The following is an 18812-nucleotide window of genomic DNA, read 5'->3' as shown; positions in this document are numbered from 1 at the left end:
AAACGGTACCTAACAAATAACAGACTTTTGCATAAATATGATGCTGTGACAATTGGTGGAAAAGTAAAATTAATTAAACCTATAGTTAAAAATGACTGACGTTTTATATTATGTCACAGTAAACGAGTTGTTTGTAGTAATTCATTCGGCACATTTAACAGTAGCCAGTACCCAGTAGGGCATGGTGGTAGAAATAGGATGATAGCTGTGTTAAAAACAAAATATTGTAATGTGACAACGGAGGCATCAATCATTATTAAACAGTATCTATCTAGAAATTCGCTAGACTAAACCGGTAAATGTAACATGTAAATGATATGGTGCAAACACCCCGGTGTATTACTTTTCACACCGGTTTAGCCTAGCGAATTTCTAGTAGGTATATTAAAACAATCAGGGTATTATTTGAGATTTATCATCATTTACCACAAGTTTTGGTGCATGACGTCAATTACCAGTGAAAGATGTACATTTGAGTTTAAAATATGTGTTTTTTACAACATTTACCCACATAATTGAATCATTTTGGCTAATGACGTCATTAACCGGGGAATGACGACATTTACCAATTTTCGTCTTTCACCATAACATATATATAGGTCGCTTATGCACTTATGCGACCCCCTTTGGCGCTTATGTCATATAGCCCTTTTTATCGACATTAAAAGTAAATGGTAATATTGATAGTAGGTACACACTGACCAGTCAAAGTCTCTGATTCTGAAGATTCATAAACTCGTAACTCAGTACTCACAATAGTGTTATAGTAACACTGTCACACCGTGTGACTCACACGTTACACCCATGCAAATGGGTCATTGGGGCTGGTATATCCGGGTTTTTTTTGGTGTTCAGGGGGGGAGGGGTCTTGTATTACCTATCCAAATTAAATTGCCCCACACCCCGATTACTATTAACATGGTGACGGAATGATGGATGTACCATGTATCGTTATTAAGGCGAAACCTTTTTTTTTTATAAAACTATATCTATCGGGCAGTTGGAGGTTTAGGTCACTTTGTACGGTCGGTAAATGGTACATTTCAGAACGTGGACATTTTGTACTATTATAATATAATACATAAAGAATATTACGTATATTGACATATTGTATGTTACTGGTTCGAATTTAAAAACATTTCGAGGATGGCTATAGGCTATATATAACATCTACATCACGCTACCACCAATAGGAGCCCGGGGAGGTGCTCAAACAGGGATTCTGAGATTTACGATGGAAACATTTATTTATAAATGGTTGCTATTGGTTGTAGGAGAAATAATTAGTAGGAATAGTATATTTAATTTATTACTGGTTGCCATTGGTAAATCGGGTAGATCAGGTACAACTGTACAAGCATGTATCCATCAATTTTTAAGAGTTGTCATTTTTACTGGCAACGGAGTGCCTGGGATCAGTTAGTTGATACCTACATATTTATGATTCGTACATTTTCTTTTGTCCGCTCAGAATCGTTTTTTATCGAATGCAATCATTGCATTCAAATCGAATTCTGTAATAATACACTAGGTATTTTGTTTGAGGACCGAAGGGATGATAGACAAACTTCCAGCCCGCTTTTTTAATAACGTATCTCAGTATAAACTATAAATAATAAATACTGAAATACTAGTTAATATTAAAATATTAACCATCGTCTATTACCCACCCACGACTCTTTGAAAACTCAGAGGTGACCTCCTTCGCCACGCCGCTGTTTACAGCGTCGCTTTTGTAAAGCTGAATTTTAAATTTAGTTACTTTTTTAGTATCCAAATGACAAATAACAGACACGTCTTCGCTGTGTTTACAATTGTTGGATCCCCATTTCTCATGTAAACAATCTTCCAAAGTTGTTTCGTTGCCTGTGCACCGCAATTGATCTAACCAGATCAGTCCATTTCCGGGGCCAAAAGCTGCTTCTTTTTTAAACTAAATATATTTTACACAGAAATAAATTACAATAATATATCCTACACATCCTTAAACAGTATACATTAATTTAAATACAACGCTCACTTCAGCTGTCCCCTTAAAACCTAGACCGTTACAAATGACCAGCGCCTCGTTCGTACCAAAATCATCATCACACACCGTTCCCCATACACCAAACTGACGTACTTCAACTCTGCCTTCCATACCTGCTCGGCGTTCGTTGCCACCAACTAAACGGATCTCTAAAGGCAACTGCACCATAGAAAATCAACAATAAAGCAGGTTAGATAAGGAGAAAAACACAACAATTTGAGTGGAAGTAGACCAGACGAAAATAAATCAAAGGAATTGAAAGATTAAAACCAGCACATTAATTGCTATTACAAATAAGTAAGTCCATTTTTTTAAAAAAGTTAAGATTCCACATTAAAATGCTGGCATTAATAATTATTTATTTCTTATCAATTCAAATGCCAGCGTTTTAACTTGGTCGGTCTATTCATTTACAAAAAATAAATAAAACACATTAAAATAAATTATTTATAGTTAAAAAAGTTTCTCCACTAGGGAGTGTTCTTCAATTTTATTATTGAAGCTATTAATCTATGTATCACATTTAATTATTATCTAATTTGTATGTGTAACAGATTTTGAAAACAAAAATATTTAATAAAAAATTATAAATACAAATAAATGACTTTAAACAAATACATAAAACTCTGGCATATGAATTAACATAATATATAAAAATAATTAATAATAGCTACAAAATATATTAATGCACAAAATTATCCTTTTTTCTTAGGAGCTATTTTCTGAATATATTTTTTTGGAGCCTTAGTTGTTGTACTAGTTGTTGGAATTATTGTTGTAGTAGCGACACTCACATTACAACGTTCTGGTATTTCGTCTGATCCATCAGTACAATCTGCAAACGAATCACACAGGAAACGTGCTGGAACACATTCTCCAGATTTACACTCAAATTCGTCATTTGAACAAGCTTTCCCACCAGCAACTCTACACACCACACCAGCCGACTAAAATACAGTAAGTAATAAAAAAATAATTAATATAAAATATTGTTATAATATATTGCACCATAAAAATCAATTTGTCATTTTAAAAATTACCTCTTGAGCATTGCAATCATGAACTCCCCACTCTTTGAATTGGCAAGAGTATAATGAATTTTCAGTTCCATTGCAATTTAGATCATCCAACACAAATCTTGTTTTATTTGGCACTCCATAATAGGAATTTGGTTTTACAGCAACAGAACTTAGGAATCCAAGTTCTCGACAGATGACATTAGCTTCTCGCAAATCAAATTTATCATCACATATAACTCCCCATTCACCAAGGACTAAAACCATAAAATAAAATATTTAGGATAAAACTTATTTTACAACTTTTTATACTTATACTACCTTTGACTTCCACACGTCCTTCATTAGTGGTATTGCCCCCCATCAGTCTAATCTCATATCCCATCATATCTTTAGTACATTTAGTTTCATCGCTACGATCTCCGCAATCATTATGTCCATCACATTCCTAACAAAATGTTTAAATAGTTATTATATTATGTCTACTGATACCTTAAAAGTTATAAATACAAATTTAAAATGTACCTTTGATTTATCAACACAATTTCCATTTTCGCAAATGAACTTTCCTATACAAAGAGCTTTATCAGTTTCGTAGTAATCCCAATCTTTATCAGATTCTAAAACTGTTGTGTTGTCAGTTTTTGTTTTTTCATTCAATATACAAGTTTGATCATTTTTACTGAAAATTATATAATTTTAACGAATAACAAATTTTCAATTAGTATACAATTAGATAAATTTAACTAACTTATGAGAAAATGATTGACAAACAAAACCATCTGCTTGCATGCAACGGTTAGCACATGTGTTAACAGTAGTGTGAAGCCATTTTTCAGCTTCATGGTTTGTTAATAGAGCTTCAGAAGTTTTAATAAAATTGTCCATAATATTAGAACAATTCTTTTCATCCATACCGTTACTACAATCCTAATAAATATAAATTAAATTAAATAATTACTAAAAAAATACCTTCAATTAAATTAAATATATGGACATAAATAATATATGAAGATATCAGCCAATTTGATTAAAAGATATAATAACTATACTGTTTCCAGTAAAAGAACACGCTGCGGCCCAACTAAAATAAGTTTTACAGTGCACCCCTACATAACACCCTGCCATAGTAGAACCGGCCTAGATGGTAGGGTATCAAATTAGGATGTGCAGATTCAGTGTGTTCTCTTGTTGGACAGTGTATATATTTAAGATTATATTTATTATTTCAATTTTAGAGATGTTTAAAAAATTATATTTTAAATAAAATAGTCTAAGAAAATCAATACATTTTTAATCACCTTAAATGATTGTATTTTTATAAATAATTATTTGTATCTTTAAAGAACTATTATTTAAATATAATCAATAAAAAATTATAACATTGTTAATTCAACTTACGGCTTGATTATCACAAACCCAAGCTTGAGTTATACATTCATTAGGTTGACATTCAAAAAATCCTGCATCACATTTTGGTTCTTCAATCATTCGACTGACTAAAATTCAAAACATATATTATAAGTATTTTAACTTTTAAGTAATGTGAAAATAATTTCTATACGACCTTTTGGTGATTTAGCAGCAGCGTTACAGACAGGTATATCACAAAATTCACTTCGTACAATTCCATTTGAAGTTTGTACATAACACCACGGCTGTAAATCAGTACCATCAGGGTTCCTACATTTGTTGTGCTTGTTTAATAATGATCTTCGTGTTTTTTCTGATACTCTATATTTCATGGCTACTAAAACTTGTTGATCTTCCCACAATAAGCAGGCATTACCATAAGAAGTCGTATTTGCTGAACCAATGTAATCTGAACCGGCCCCATTCACACAACCTAGCAATTTTGTTTTTTAAATTAATATTAGGTATATGTATTTATAAGAATATTATTAACTCAAATTTTTTAGTGAATAAACCTTACCAATGTCATCAACATCTCGTTCACAAACATAAGGTAGTCTATCAGTCTTTGTTCCACAATCAATTGCTTCCCAGTGATAGTACTCAGAGTCACATAATTTTGTGCTGTTTGGATTTGAAGGACAAGGGAATGATTTTTGTAAAACAATACATAGAGCACGGTTTGTTTGGATATTGGGTGAAACAGCTTTTTTGAATTCCCAACCTATAAGCGAAATATATAATTAGCGTTGTATTATTATACTACATATTACTTTATTAATTTTCATCACCTGGCCACCAATTTTGGTACACAAATGGATTTTCAGTGCCTTCCCAAATCCATATGGGGCTTCCTAATAATGATACACCAACTCCCGATGTTAGGATAGGGCCTTCTGTTTTCTGTCTATATAACCATTCAGATATGAAATCATTTTCTTTCTAAAACAAATAAAATATTCTAGTATAATTATAGAATAGTTAAAATGGTTGTGCATTTACTGGTATGCACAGAGAATACTGACAGTAAATACTTTTTGGTTGTACTTTGTAAAATAAAAAAAAAATTAAAGTTTAGTAAAATATCAAATATGTGATTTTTTTCAAATTAATGTTTTTACTTTTTATCATATATATTTTGGAATATTTTACTTGTGAGCTAATATCTAAAAGTTTTCCTCCTCGTTTAAGACAGTGTTCCAATGCTTCAGCTTTGCTGTAGCCAATGTCTTGAACTTTATTTTGTTTTTCTGATACAGGAACAAATAATTTATAACATTTTCCATCATACGACACTTCCTCTGGTTGACATTCAGAGCCTGAATTTGATCGACATTTTACCCAGACGGCATCTCTTTCGACATTACAAGTTTTATCTATATTTTAATGAAAAAATAAAACAATAAATAAATGTACTATAAAATTGTATATTTTATCTGTTTACATGTTTGAAATATTGTATAATTAAAAGAACACTATTATAAATATATTATGTTCTATTCAAACCATAATTAACAGGTTAAGGACTGAATTGTTTTTAAGTTAAATGTATGAAAAAAAAGACTTTTTCTTTTAACTACAACATAATATATACTACTGAATCTAATAAGTTATAAATGATAGCACTGTATACATTTATGGAAAGATTGATCAATTTTGATCAATGTTATCCATAGGTTATTGGTGATGCTAACAGTAATACAAATATTAAATTATAATATTATAGCAGAAATATCCAATTAATAGTTTGGAAATTCAGGAAGTTTTAGGGGGCCATCCTAATGTGATAAACATCTGATGAATCCTCAATGTGATGAAATCCTCATTTAATTTACCAAAAAAATGAAATCTACAGCTCATGAATTAGTTTATAGGTCTTTGGTTATAACTAGAGCGTGAATTTGTATGTTTTAAAAATCAACCAAATATGCATAAATATATTATGCACTAAAATGTTCAAATATGCAAGAAAAAGAAATATCCATTCAACAATTAACAAAATACGTTTATTTTCTGAATATTTAATTGAAATAATCCGAAATATATTTTTGGAAAACGTTTTAAACTCACGAGTATACAAATCAATTTGAATACTAATCAAAACTATTAAAATATAATTTTTTTTTTTATATACCAATAGTAATTATTTTAAAAATGTCTAAAAACAAAAACAAATGAGTAAATGTCAAAATATGTAAAATATGCATCATAAAAGTTCATAGTTTAAATCATTATGTCATGAAACAAATTTTGTATTAATTTAGCATATCATACGATCAACCAAAATAAATATGCAAATGCATACAAATCCACACTCTAGTGATAACTAATCAATATTTTAGACTTTAATTATAGTTTCATACATAGGTTCAGATTATATTTGGTAGGGTAGTAAGAATAATTGAGTAGAATTCAATATTTATAAACATTGTAAAATATATTATACTTTTTGAAATCAAATCTATTTCTGCAGTCTTTACAACATGTATTACAACACATATTTAAATGATTTAGTCCTTAATGTTCATGTATGTATAATTTTATTATCTAATATAGATTGTCATAAATATTAAATAAATAGTATTTGGTTTTTGTAAAGTACTTACCATTTTGGAGTTTGCAATTATGAAATACACTTTCTTGGCCATTACATGATACTTTGGTAATTCCTATATTTCTTAACAATCTAGTAGGATTATCAGTCGTTACAGTTAAACCTTGCCATGTTTGTTCTGCTCCTCTAATTAAAATTAACAATAAATTAGAATTAAGTACTAATTATTTCCAACAAAAAAAATTGTGTAATTTTAATTATTTAAAACTCAAAATGTAAATAAAATATTTTACAGTAAATTAAGTTTACAAGCATTCTAAAAATGTACTGCTTAATTATTGTTTAAAAATTCATATTGACTAGTACCTTTTAAATCCAAGTTGTTTACAAACAATATCTGCTTTCTCGATTGTCCACGAGTTGAGTTCATCACAAACTACACCCCATTGAAAAGGCTTTCCTTGAACTTGTAAAAATCCTTCAGAGCTTTTTGGACCTCCTCGTAACCGAATTGACTGAGTACTATTTGGTTTCAAATCAATTCTTACTGCTATATTTTTGTTGACTTTGTTGTTTGAAATCTTAGGGGGTGTATACATAATAGAAGAGTTTTGCAAAAAATTATCTGGTAAATCAATAGATGTTGGGTTTCTTAAGATTTTTGACTGTTTATTTTCGTTTGGTAAAGTTTCTAACACAGCTTGATTATGATTTTCTAGTAGTTCAGTTTCAGTTACCAGATCACTATTACTAGTTTCGTGATCAAATTCTTGTCTCACATCAATGAGTGGAGTATAAACTTCTTGTATTGGAGTTGGTGTAGTATATATATAATTATCTATTGTGGTTGGTGTATTTTTTACAAGTTTATTGCATTCTACATTATACGGGTAATCACATACAGATATAGTAGGGTTAAACAATGTTCCAGGACCACAGTCCATTTCAAATGATCTACCATTTGCACAACTTAGAAACTTGGCGCATTCTGTAGGATGTGGTTTAATACCATTGAAGCCAATTGGACACTTAGAATTAGTAGTTGATGGTGAGTATACAGGAGATTCTTGTGAAGGAGATTGAATATTATCTGTGTAACTAGGATATTGAATTTTACCTACATTTTCTTTTTGTTTAGGGTATTGTAAATCATTATAATTATTTGATAATTTTTTGCCAGCAGAATCGCTATTAAAGCTCAAATCTGTGTTTGGTTGTTTTGATTGTTGTATATTATCAATAGGTTTGGAAATATTAGGAACAACTATTTGAAATTGCTTATTCATTTTTGAGTCTCCATTAGTTCGTCTATCTTGTGGTATTGGATTTGAATATTGTGATTGTTCATGTTCATTAACCACGGAGTGAGCTGAATAATCAGGTGAAGATTTTGAGTTATAACCTTGACCATTTGGTATAGAAGATTGTTGCCCATAATCTATGTGAGTTTGACTTGCACCTCTTGACGAATCATAATTATTTGGAAAATTATTTGGTTTATTTTGCTCTGTTTGTTGTTTATTACCTAAATCGAAGGTCGATGCTGGTTTGTTGAATTGATTATTGGGTGTTTGAAATTCTTCATAATATTCAGGTTGTTCATTTGTATTATAATTAGAGCTAGAACTAGAACCTCGTCTCCCCTTAAGCTGTTCTCGAATCCAAGAATTTGGATTAACATTAGAAGGATTTGATGAAACTGGTTTTTGATATCCATTATAACCGAATTGAGGATTAGGATATGGGAATGGAAATCTTATTTTATTTTTTGGTTGATTTATTTGTTCTTGTTCAGATAAATAAGTATTCTGGGTTTCTTGAACATTACCATAATTATTGGGTATCCCATAGTTATTTGGATTAGGTAAAAATTGATTACCTTCAACAATTGACTGACCGTTTGAAAATGGTATAGTTCCTTGTATTGGATTCACATATTCATTGGGATTGGTCCTTGGTGGATTTTTATTAAAATTTTGTTGAATAGGAAACTGCTGTTGAGTAGAGCCAGGATAGTTTGTATTACTATTAATTGGCTCAGGGTTTGATGGTGGATTTTGATTGAAATTTTGTCTGATAGGGAATTGTTGCTGAACAGGTCCTTGATAATTTGGGTTTCTATTAATTGGTGGATTTTGAAACATATTTTGACTGTTAGGGGGTTGCTGTTGATTTTGTCCTGGATAATTAGCTGCTTCTGATTTTGGAGGGAGTCTTGATATAAATTCTTGTCCCCCAGGCGTATTTTGTGGAGCAAAATTATGATTTTGTTTATCTGGATAAAACTGCTGTGACTGTACTTCAGCATTTTGTTGATTATATCCATTGGCCACTAAACTAGATCCATAAAGTGGCTTAGACTCACCAGTTTGTAAACCATAATCTGTGGTCACGGCTGAACCAAAATGTTGCGAAGTATCTGTATTGAAATTTTGACCTTCAACAATAAATTGTGTTCCAACTAATGGATTATTTGATTGAGGCTGATATTGATTGGTTGATTGAGGCTGATATTGATTCGTTGGTTGAGGCTGGTATTGATTAGTTGAATGAGGTTGATATTGATTAGTGGATTGAGGTTGGTACTCATTAGTATTGCTAATAAATACACGATCTTGATTAGAAGTCTCAGCGTTTAAATCAAAATTCTGACTAGGATTTCTATTTATGAATGATGAATCAATTTTTGATGGATTTCCATCTAGACATTGTACTTTAGCGGGAAAATCACATTCTAAACTATTGGGATTGAATAAAGTTCCTGGTCCACATGACTGGACATACCCACGACCTTTAAAGCAATTTAAAAATGTTTGACAATTTGATAGAATAGGGAATAAGCCAGTTGTTGTTTTTGTTGGACAATTCTTTCCATCCGATATAAACGCATTATTCTACAATAAAAATGCAATAAGTAATAAAAAAGTCTACTTTGATATATTAAATTATATTTATAAGTAAATACCTCATTGTTTATATCCTGGGGACTCTTTGTCTGTTGTTTATAAATTGAAGAAGCAATAGGTTTGTTTTCAGGTGCATTGTTTTCTCTGAGACGGCCATTTTTTATTCCAGTATTAGTATTTCCATTAAATGCATTCCAATTCAAATGCTCCTCAGTAAGTGATGGTCTAGTAACTGCATCCGTGTAGCGAACAACCTGATATTCCGTTTTACAAAAATTGATTAGTAAATATTGACCACTTTTTTTAAGCCCAAAATACTTACACACAATGCTTCATTATTAAAAAAAAGTAGAATTACAAAAATGGTGCAACCTTTCATGTTGATGCGCACATTTAAACTGAAAGTGCTATCATTTTACTTGGATTTTTGATACTTATCTAAGGTCCAATAGATCAAAGGTTGAAAAAACATTTATAAAACAACAAGGCTATTCTATAGGCTTATCTGTATACAACACAAGTAAAATATCACCTTGCTAATGTATCCGGTTAGATAACCCTTTCTTGATCCACAAACAATGGAAAATATTTATTTACATTAAAACAATAATACTTACTAATAAATTATAATTTTATTTCCAGAAAATAATTACAATAACAGCAATCAAGAAATTTTTAACTTAGATTTAGTCTTATGCAATATATATTTGTACGGATGTTCATTATTGTAAGGTGTTTTTGGTATTCCAAAACATTTACGAACTTGTGGAGACAATAAGAATAAGTTTTGAGATAGACCGTAAATACTTGATGCAGTCCAATATAAGCTCACACCCTAAAAAAATAATCATAATTTTAGATTGATTACCTACTTTTTAAAACAAATTATACACACTGATGGCAGGAAACATGAAAGTGGCATCATGATAATAGTAAGACCTCGAAAGATGTTTGTTATGATTTTTTGATTACGTGTTGGTTCTTTGTTTCGTGATTGTGTTTGAATCTATAAATATTAAACGAGATTTATATAGTTATACAAATACATTTTTTATAAATATTAACAAACAGTAGTAACTAACAACTAATTTATTTATTTAAATTAAATCACCTCAATAATTAAAAGATTTGATAGACACATGATTAGGGGTTAACTCAAAGTTGGGTCAATGGCAGTTAAGTTTGTAAACCACAAAATTCCACCTTCAGTTAGTTCGTAAAACCTAATAACAGCTTTTGAAAGTGTACATCTTATATAAAAAACAAGAACCATTACATAGTATTATATTAATAAATATTACCATCATCACTTGGAGGTAACATTAATGTGAGATTACGAGTTGCTATCGACATACAAATCCACAGTGGTAATTGCACCCAAACAACGATTGTTGACTTTGCAGGATGACAATTTTCTTTAATTATCAATTCATCCCAATACTTTTTTACCTACATTAAATAATAGTAAAAATTTAGACAAATACATTATTTATAAAATTAGAAATTGTATTATAATAAGAATTAACAGCTGTTCTAAAAAAAAAAAAAAAAATAATAATAAGATAATTATACTCTGTCCACCGTGAGAACACGCCAAATCTGCGCATCCTTCCCCACAATCCTGCTATCGAAACTAGTACTCCTATGACAGAGTATTGAGTGGTTGGACCAGTTTTGGTTCGGTGCGCAGCGTGTTCTCTCGCCGGACAGAATATAATATGGGTGCATATAATATTCCAGAAAATAAACCGCCAGAATATAAATTTACAGAGTGTTTAAATACAGAAAATAAAAATACAGAATTTAAAAGTCCCAGAAAATATTGAAGTAGAAAATAAAATGAACAAAAATAAATGGTACAGAATGTAAAATTATAAGAATTTATATTTAGTAGAACGTAAAAATCCAGAAAATAATATTGCAGAAATTCCGCTGGGTGTATAATTCCAGAATGGAATATAATAGAACACAATTTGTCCGAAAAATGATAAGGTATCTTATACCACAAGACTATACCAGCATCACAGATTATATGAAAACCAAGTCCGTGTCTGTGCCAGCATCATGAATTAAGATATATTTTAATTCATGGCCAGCATATAACAGCATATTACAGTGACACCAATTTGAAAAACATCGTAAGTGTTATTTTTACTACAATAAAAATTTTTACTACAACACGGATCTGATCTTTTCATATAATAGCTAAAAAGTCGATAGTCGATGATTTTTTTTAGATTTGTTTGTCGAGTACATATTGCCTGTAAGATCATCGTACGGTTTGCGGTTTTCAAATAGATCAGTGGTCAGTGGTTACCAAAGTCAAGCCCAGATTAAGAGTGGCAAGGTCCCATTAATTTTGGGGCCCATATTTATCCCCGAAATATTAATTACCTTAATGCGTATCTTAATGCGTTCAAAATCATTAAAAAAACTAAAATAATATATTTAGGTTGTAATTAATAATTATAAAACAAAGATGTTCTTAATTTTATAATACGAAAAATAACTAAATTATAATAAATATAAAATTGATATCAGATATTCTAATAAGTAATATAATTGACAACACTATGATTAAGTTTATAAAATGGGAGTTGTGAACTACATTGTACGCATAAATAACTATCTTCATTATTCATGATTGTACAAAATTATACAATTATATACAGTCGTAAAAATGTAGTGATTTTTTTTTTTTTAAAGTTAAAGTTGAAAGGGTGCTCTCTAAGTGTCTGGTTTCCTGGGACCCAATTGATCCTTAATCCGGGATTGACCAAAATATATTTTGATGTTTGTGGGCACTATGGCAGCATTGATATAGGTACCTATAGTACCTACTCAAAAGCAAATAGATACATCCACCATCCACGCGTATATTATGATCAACTGTGTAAATTTATCAGATTATATCGAAGTGATGGTGTCCTTTTATAGAATACTCGTTCACCCTTAAACACCATTACACCAATGACCAATAAATATTATCTACTAAATAAAAGATTTTAATGGGCACGTTGCGCTGCGTAAATGGAGAATTAAATTTATTATATGACGCCCAGGCTCCATCACGTACATAAATAATTGCAATTTGCAAGTAAATCAAAGTAATCATTATTTAGTAAAAATATACTCTACAAAAAAACATCAGAAAAAAATTATTCAAATTGAAAAAAAAAAAACAATAAAATGCTTTCATCAACAGGCGGATAAATTTACCGCGGCGCCTTAGGTAGGCAAATTAGACTCATGGTTATCATAACTTAATGTTCACAGATCACAATAGAATCTTTAGTGCATATTATTATTGTCACGTTGTAGTGGATGTGTTATATTTGTATTCAATGATTAATCATTGTAAACGAATAACGATTCTGAGCGGAGACGTTGTGTAATACTTGTATAAATAATCAAATTTAATATTTAAAAAAAAATTTATAAAAATCTAAAATATCTCATGGCTATAAATAGCGTGAAATTCCTGTGAACTCTTTCTTTTTAATAGAAGTAGAAACATTTGTTGGGAACCTTCTATTAGACTTTTTTATGTAAGCTATGAAAAGAAAAACTTTTATGAATTTTTATCTATAAAATTGTTTACAAAATTTGAAAAATTATCATGGCTATAAATATCTTAAAAAGAGTCAAAATAGTTTTAAAAATCTGTATTATAAATATTTGGTGAATATTTAATGAGTCTACGGTTATTCGTTTTGGAAATACACCAAAATATCAAAAATCGATCAATAATTTACCACCGAATATCAAATATAGTAAAAATTATAAATTCAAAAGCTCATAAAAAAATAATTTTCCGTTTAAGTAGACTTTTTTTTTGTTATAGGTAGAAAATCTTAAATCAAATCTTCTATTAAAATGTTTTATTTTTTTGACGCTTTCTAAAATTACTTGGAATAATTTTGACCTCCCAAAAGTACCAACTAGATTCACTTTTTTAATCTCAAATATTATGTTGTAGCCTATATAAGTTTAATAAATCAATATTTAGGATTGACTTAAGTTTCGGAGTTATATTTGTTAAGATATATAAGAGTTTTCCCTTAGGTGACTACCATTCACACTCTTTACCCTAATTTTAATTATTTGTTATAAATTTTATCCTTTTTAATTAAAATGCTAAAACTACCTACTATTTAAATTTATTAAATACCTAATAAATTGTATTAATTGTAATATTACTATGGTCTTATAGGTCTATGATTGATAAGTAAAACATAATAATAATTTATAATCCTTTATCTATTATACTCTGCAGGTTGATATTATGAGACAATATAGGTACATTTGGTGAGATCAAACACACAACTATGCATACAAGGTAATTTTTTATCACACAATTTTAATTTATTGGTAGAGTATTAATTTTTTGGATTTTTTGGAATTTTTGAAGTTGTTACAGTTCAGGCACTTGCCTTGCACTTGGAAGCTGGAGGGTCATACCCTCTTACAAGTTATAGTCTATCATAGTGACGATTGGTTGTCCGGACCAAGTTTAATGCGCTTTTTATATGGATATTTATTCTCCGGTGAAATAATTTATTCAAAAATTGGTAAACGCGAGAAAATATAATTACTTATTTTGATTCTTAAGTTATCCCATACAATCGATGCCTATTGCCTATAATATAAATATTAGATTAGATAAATACGTAGGTAGGTATATCGGTATACCTATCGTATATATATCGGGCATCGGCATAACAAATACTATTATATACTATATTATAGTGCTGCAGTTTTTTAAAACATTTATTCGTTCATCATTGCTAGTGTTTGTCAGTAGTCGATATTGTGTACGATCACTAAAAAATAATAAGAATTATTTTCGTTTAGACGATTTGTCTAAGCCCCGTTATTATAGTGTTCAGTCAGATTCTTTTTTGTTCAACAAACGGTATACTGTAACCTATACTGTTTTGAACACGTGAATAACAAAATTAGCTATACTTATATAGTTATATATACACACATCATGTATTTTTTCAAAAAATTATCCAGAACTAATGGAAGATAAATCGTTTTTTTTTATGTAATGCGTTTTTTATGCCTTGGTAGGTGTAGACGAGGTAACGGATCTTTCAATGGATAAGTAGACATAATGTGTACATTTCCCTTGGAATCGTATTGACTGATTTTGATGGATAATGTTGACAAAATGATTGCTATAGTCTACCTATATTGCTATAGACTCTACAAGCAAAATTTTAGTAGTTTAACTTTACCTAGTAATTGCTACAATACTGAAACTGTAATGATAAACATAATTATTATGTATTTTGGACACCAACCCTTATCCTTGCAGGCGTAGCATAATATATTATTATGTTTGAGCTCAAAATAAATAGTTACGATTGTATTTTTTTTATATTGTGATTAATTATTGTTATAATATTTTTACAGATTTGTGCTTATTTAGTTACCTCTCTAGAAAACTAAACATATCGACTTCATTACTTATTTGAACAATTGAACAAAAATATGATTAAGATTTGTATCCATTTAATTTTTAATTTTATCTAATTAATCATATTGCCAACCTATATCCTAAGCAAAATATACTTTCATTAAAGCTGTAATGAATACTATAAATTATGAAACTTTTTTAATGAACATTGTTTTTGTTATTTTGAAATTTTATAGTTTTCAGTGTAATATATTTTTTGTTAAGCCTGTTTTCGATAGCGGTTGAAGCGTTGGAAAGCGTCCTTTTTCCGTCTAGCGGTCGGTAAAGTGGGAATCCCTTATAGTGCCGGGAGGTAAAATGGAAATCCCAAGAAGTGCCGGGCGGTAAAGTGCCGGGTGGTAAAATGGAAATCTCCAAAAGTGCTGTGCGTCATATCACACGCGCGTATCCCCTGCACAACCAGACACTGTAATCTATACCACGGTCCTTACAAAACATACACGTTTAGTTACATCTTATATTAATATTATAACCTCCATGCGTGACGCTTAATAAAATAAATAAAATCAAATCGTTTCTTTCATGAAATATTTTTGTCGTAGAATAATAATTATGGTCTAGTTGTTGCATTACCTTTGCCGTGATCGGTGAATGCAGAGGCGTGACAAAAAATAGTATGTGTGGCTCGTGCGGGAAGGCAATTCCCCGCACTTGCCACACAATATACTATTAATTTTTTCATATTTCTTTGTGGTAAATAATTTTGTATCTATCCTATATTAATTTATGTATTTTCGAACATATTATATTGGTTCCGATGTACTTATTTTTTGCGTAAAAAATTAACTCTCACAATCACACAGATAAAACGCTTTTTTCATATTAATTTTAATTCAAACTAAGGTGTTCATCTAGGTTTTTGCTTTTAAATCTAATCCATCAACATACGTTTCGAATTAATTACATGGTAATGCGGATATTTTTGTTCGGTGTTCGATAAGGAAACAGCTATTGTAGCTCACCCAGTACTCAGTCTTACAATAATAATCATTTACCATTCACACGATCCTCTGTATCATTTTGCAGGTATTTATCTAAGCTGAGTATAGTTTATTTATTTTCATTGAAAAAAATATTCGGTCACAGATTTTAGTGCCTCGACGAGGAAGATTAATGTGATGGCCCTGTATTATGGTAAATATATTAGGTAACCGTTTAGTATGATTATATAAACCTATATAAAAATACTTTATTTTTATTTATTACATTTTGATGTTTGTGATTTGCTCTTTTATTACTAATTTAAATTAAATTTGATTTTTGATCATGTCAATATTATTTTGATACTTTCATAACCCATGTGTGAAAATCGTAGGTAGCTAGTTCCAGAAAAATACTGCACAGGGCCTAACAAATAACAATATGTCAGACAGAAACTGTTCTCGGGTGTAAGTAATTTCAATATTTTTAATTAATATCTTTTCCAAAAATAGGAGAAAATCATATTCGATTTGAATTAATAAATTTTATCTTTTCCTTGATTATTCTTATTACATTTGATTTGATTTATCTTTTGGTGAAATTGTTATATTAATGATTCTTAAGATTAAAAAAATTTTTGACCCTTGTAGTGTAATCACCTATAATTTAAAATAATCTATGGTCAGTTAGTAGATCGACATTTTACTAGGTACCTACTCGAAAAACCACTCTCCGAGCACATATAGGAAAACCATTTGAATTTAAACAAAAATGCGAGTATAAAACGTTTATTTGGTGTGAACTTGCAGCAAAGTCTAGTCATACGTCATAGTTTTAGAACCACTATTCTATTTTCATGTTTACAGTTGAGCCAATGTAGCTAGGGGGAAGTTTAAAGTATTACAAAATATGCATAAATGCATTCAAAACATGAGTAGATGCATTTATTTTTCATGAAAATTTAGTGAGGAGTGTTACATAATATTTTAATTGATATATATTTTTGAAACAATAGAAAAACACGCCATGTTGCACGATGTTCTTAAATATGATGATATTATATTATTATGTAATACGCAGGGAAAGTTGAAATAGTTTTAAGATAAAAATAAAATATACAAATTTAATCACAAAAACAATTCTGTAACTTTATAGTGAATTATGAGTTGTACATAAAATTATTAAAATTTGTCTTATAATTGTATAATCAACAACGATCCATTTTTCATAGTTTGATTTGGTTCATAAACTTCTAAGTTTTAAACATTATGCATTGCTGTAAAATGTTACTTATTTATTTATTTTTTATTAAACGTATAGCCAGGTACTTGCTATTCTTATAATCTTATTGTATTAAATAATAATTGCATATTGCTTAGTTTTGTGGATAAAATTATTTACTATTTGACGTGTTAGTTAAAAAACAGTAATTTTTTGACCGAGTTGGATATGTTTCTAAAAAATTATACGTTATAATGCCGGTCGCTTCACTTGCCACGTATTAGTGTATTACACGTCTTCATTTTATTCGAATAATTTTTATCAGGAATAATAATATTACCTATACTTACCTATAGGTATTATACAGTCTTCCAGTCTTCCGATGATGCGCTAAATCATACATTTTCCGAATATCATCCACAGCTGCAGTATATATATACGGCAAAAGGCATCTTTTAATTTTTGGTAATAAATAATATATTTATATATTATAAATATATTATTTATTACCAAATATGCCAAATATGGTTTCAGAGATTTTAGTAGAGGTTAAGAGCGTGTATTGTATAATAGTATAATAACGTTATTCGCTATATAACTGGATAACTAAAAGAAGAAAAAAACCATTTACTTTCTCCGCTGTCTACTAATTGAATAGCAATATAATATTATACTATATTACTATGCACCCATATCGAACAATGTACCTATTTTTATTGTTGAAAATATAATTAAATATATAGGTATAATATTTTTTTTTCGATATTTGAACGATGCGAGAAAATGGTTTAAAATGATAGGTAGGTATACTAATTATTATTAATAGGTTCAGCTCGTACCAATCGTAGAGTAGATATTTGTGATTTATCACGTCGTGTTATGCTTTTTCTCCAAATTTAAATTTGCGTAAGATATAATATTTACAGTTAGACTTTATTTCAAGACCATATTTTATAAATTATAATAAACGACCGCCTATTAGGTTAATAGCCTAACCGTCTGTTCAAATTTCAAATTAACGATACGGAAAGCTTAACTCGATTGAAATTAATGGATATTTTGTATTTTGTGTTAGTACCTATGGTTTGAAATAAGACGTGTAATGGGTGTATATGGAACAATCTGCTTTGGCTGATGCGATTTCCGAGTGTGATTTTTTTACTCAGATTATGCACTTTACCGGTGTGACGCCATACATTTTCCGAGTTGTCCTTGACTATAGTGAAAGGCATCTTGTATTTTTACCGTCATATGTAAATTGAGTAGG

The 18812-nt window shown here is 29.7% G+C and overlaps 2 protein-coding genes across 2 annotated transcripts in view; both read right to left on the bottom strand.

Annotated features, from left to right (window-relative positions):
- The window catches only part of LOC100160261, a 21566-nt gene extending 11192 nt beyond the window's left edge, over window positions 1-10374 (bottom strand). Inside the window, exons 1-16 of the mRNA XM_001951933.5 lie at window positions 10241-10374; window positions 9978-10172; window positions 7379-9906; window positions 7065-7198; window positions 5611-5834; window positions 5250-5400; window positions 4979-5182; window positions 4613-4891; window positions 4447-4544; window positions 3797-3975; window positions 3571-3727; window positions 3367-3493; window positions 3070-3302; window positions 2824-2976; window positions 2021-2188; window positions 1763-1933 (exon numbers count right to left, since the gene is read on the bottom strand). Of these exons, the coding sequence (XP_001951968.4) occupies window positions 1763-1933; window positions 2021-2188; window positions 2824-2976; window positions 3070-3302; window positions 3367-3493; window positions 3571-3727; window positions 3797-3975; window positions 4447-4544; window positions 4613-4891; window positions 4979-5182; window positions 5250-5400; window positions 5611-5834; window positions 7065-7198; window positions 7379-9906; window positions 9978-10172; window positions 10241-10297 (5058 nt within the window). The 5' untranslated portion in view covers window positions 10298-10374. The remainder of the gene's footprint in view (window positions 1-1762; window positions 1934-2020; window positions 2189-2823; window positions 2977-3069; window positions 3303-3366; window positions 3494-3570; window positions 3728-3796; window positions 3976-4446; window positions 4545-4612; window positions 4892-4978; window positions 5183-5249; window positions 5401-5610; window positions 5835-7064; window positions 7199-7378; window positions 9907-9977; window positions 10173-10240) is intronic.
- Window positions 10375-10531: 157 nt separating this feature from the next.
- On the bottom strand, window positions 10532-11367 carry LOC100169127 (cytochrome c oxidase assembly protein COX18, mitochondrial). The gene is made up of 4 exons (XM_016801291.2): window positions 11220-11367; window positions 11030-11151; window positions 10814-10924; window positions 10532-10753 (listed from the first exon to the last, which is right to left on the bottom strand). The coding sequence occupies exons 2-4, from the start codon at window positions 11057-11059 to the stop codon at window positions 10583-10585; spliced, it is 312 nt and encodes a 103-aa protein (XP_016656780.1). The 5' UTR covers window positions 11060-11151; window positions 11220-11367; the 3' UTR covers window positions 10532-10582.
- Between the last annotated feature and the right edge of the window lie 7445 nt (window positions 11368-18812).

Source organism: Acyrthosiphon pisum, chromosome A2 (assembly GCF_005508785.2).
Source record: "Acyrthosiphon pisum isolate AL4f chromosome A2, pea_aphid_22Mar2018_4r6ur, whole genome shotgun sequence".
Taxonomy (NCBI): domain Eukaryota; kingdom Metazoa; phylum Arthropoda; class Insecta; order Hemiptera; family Aphididae; genus Acyrthosiphon; species Acyrthosiphon pisum.
The sequence above is the reverse complement of the archived record's forward strand: the minus strand, read 5'-3'. Positions and strand labels throughout refer to the sequence as shown.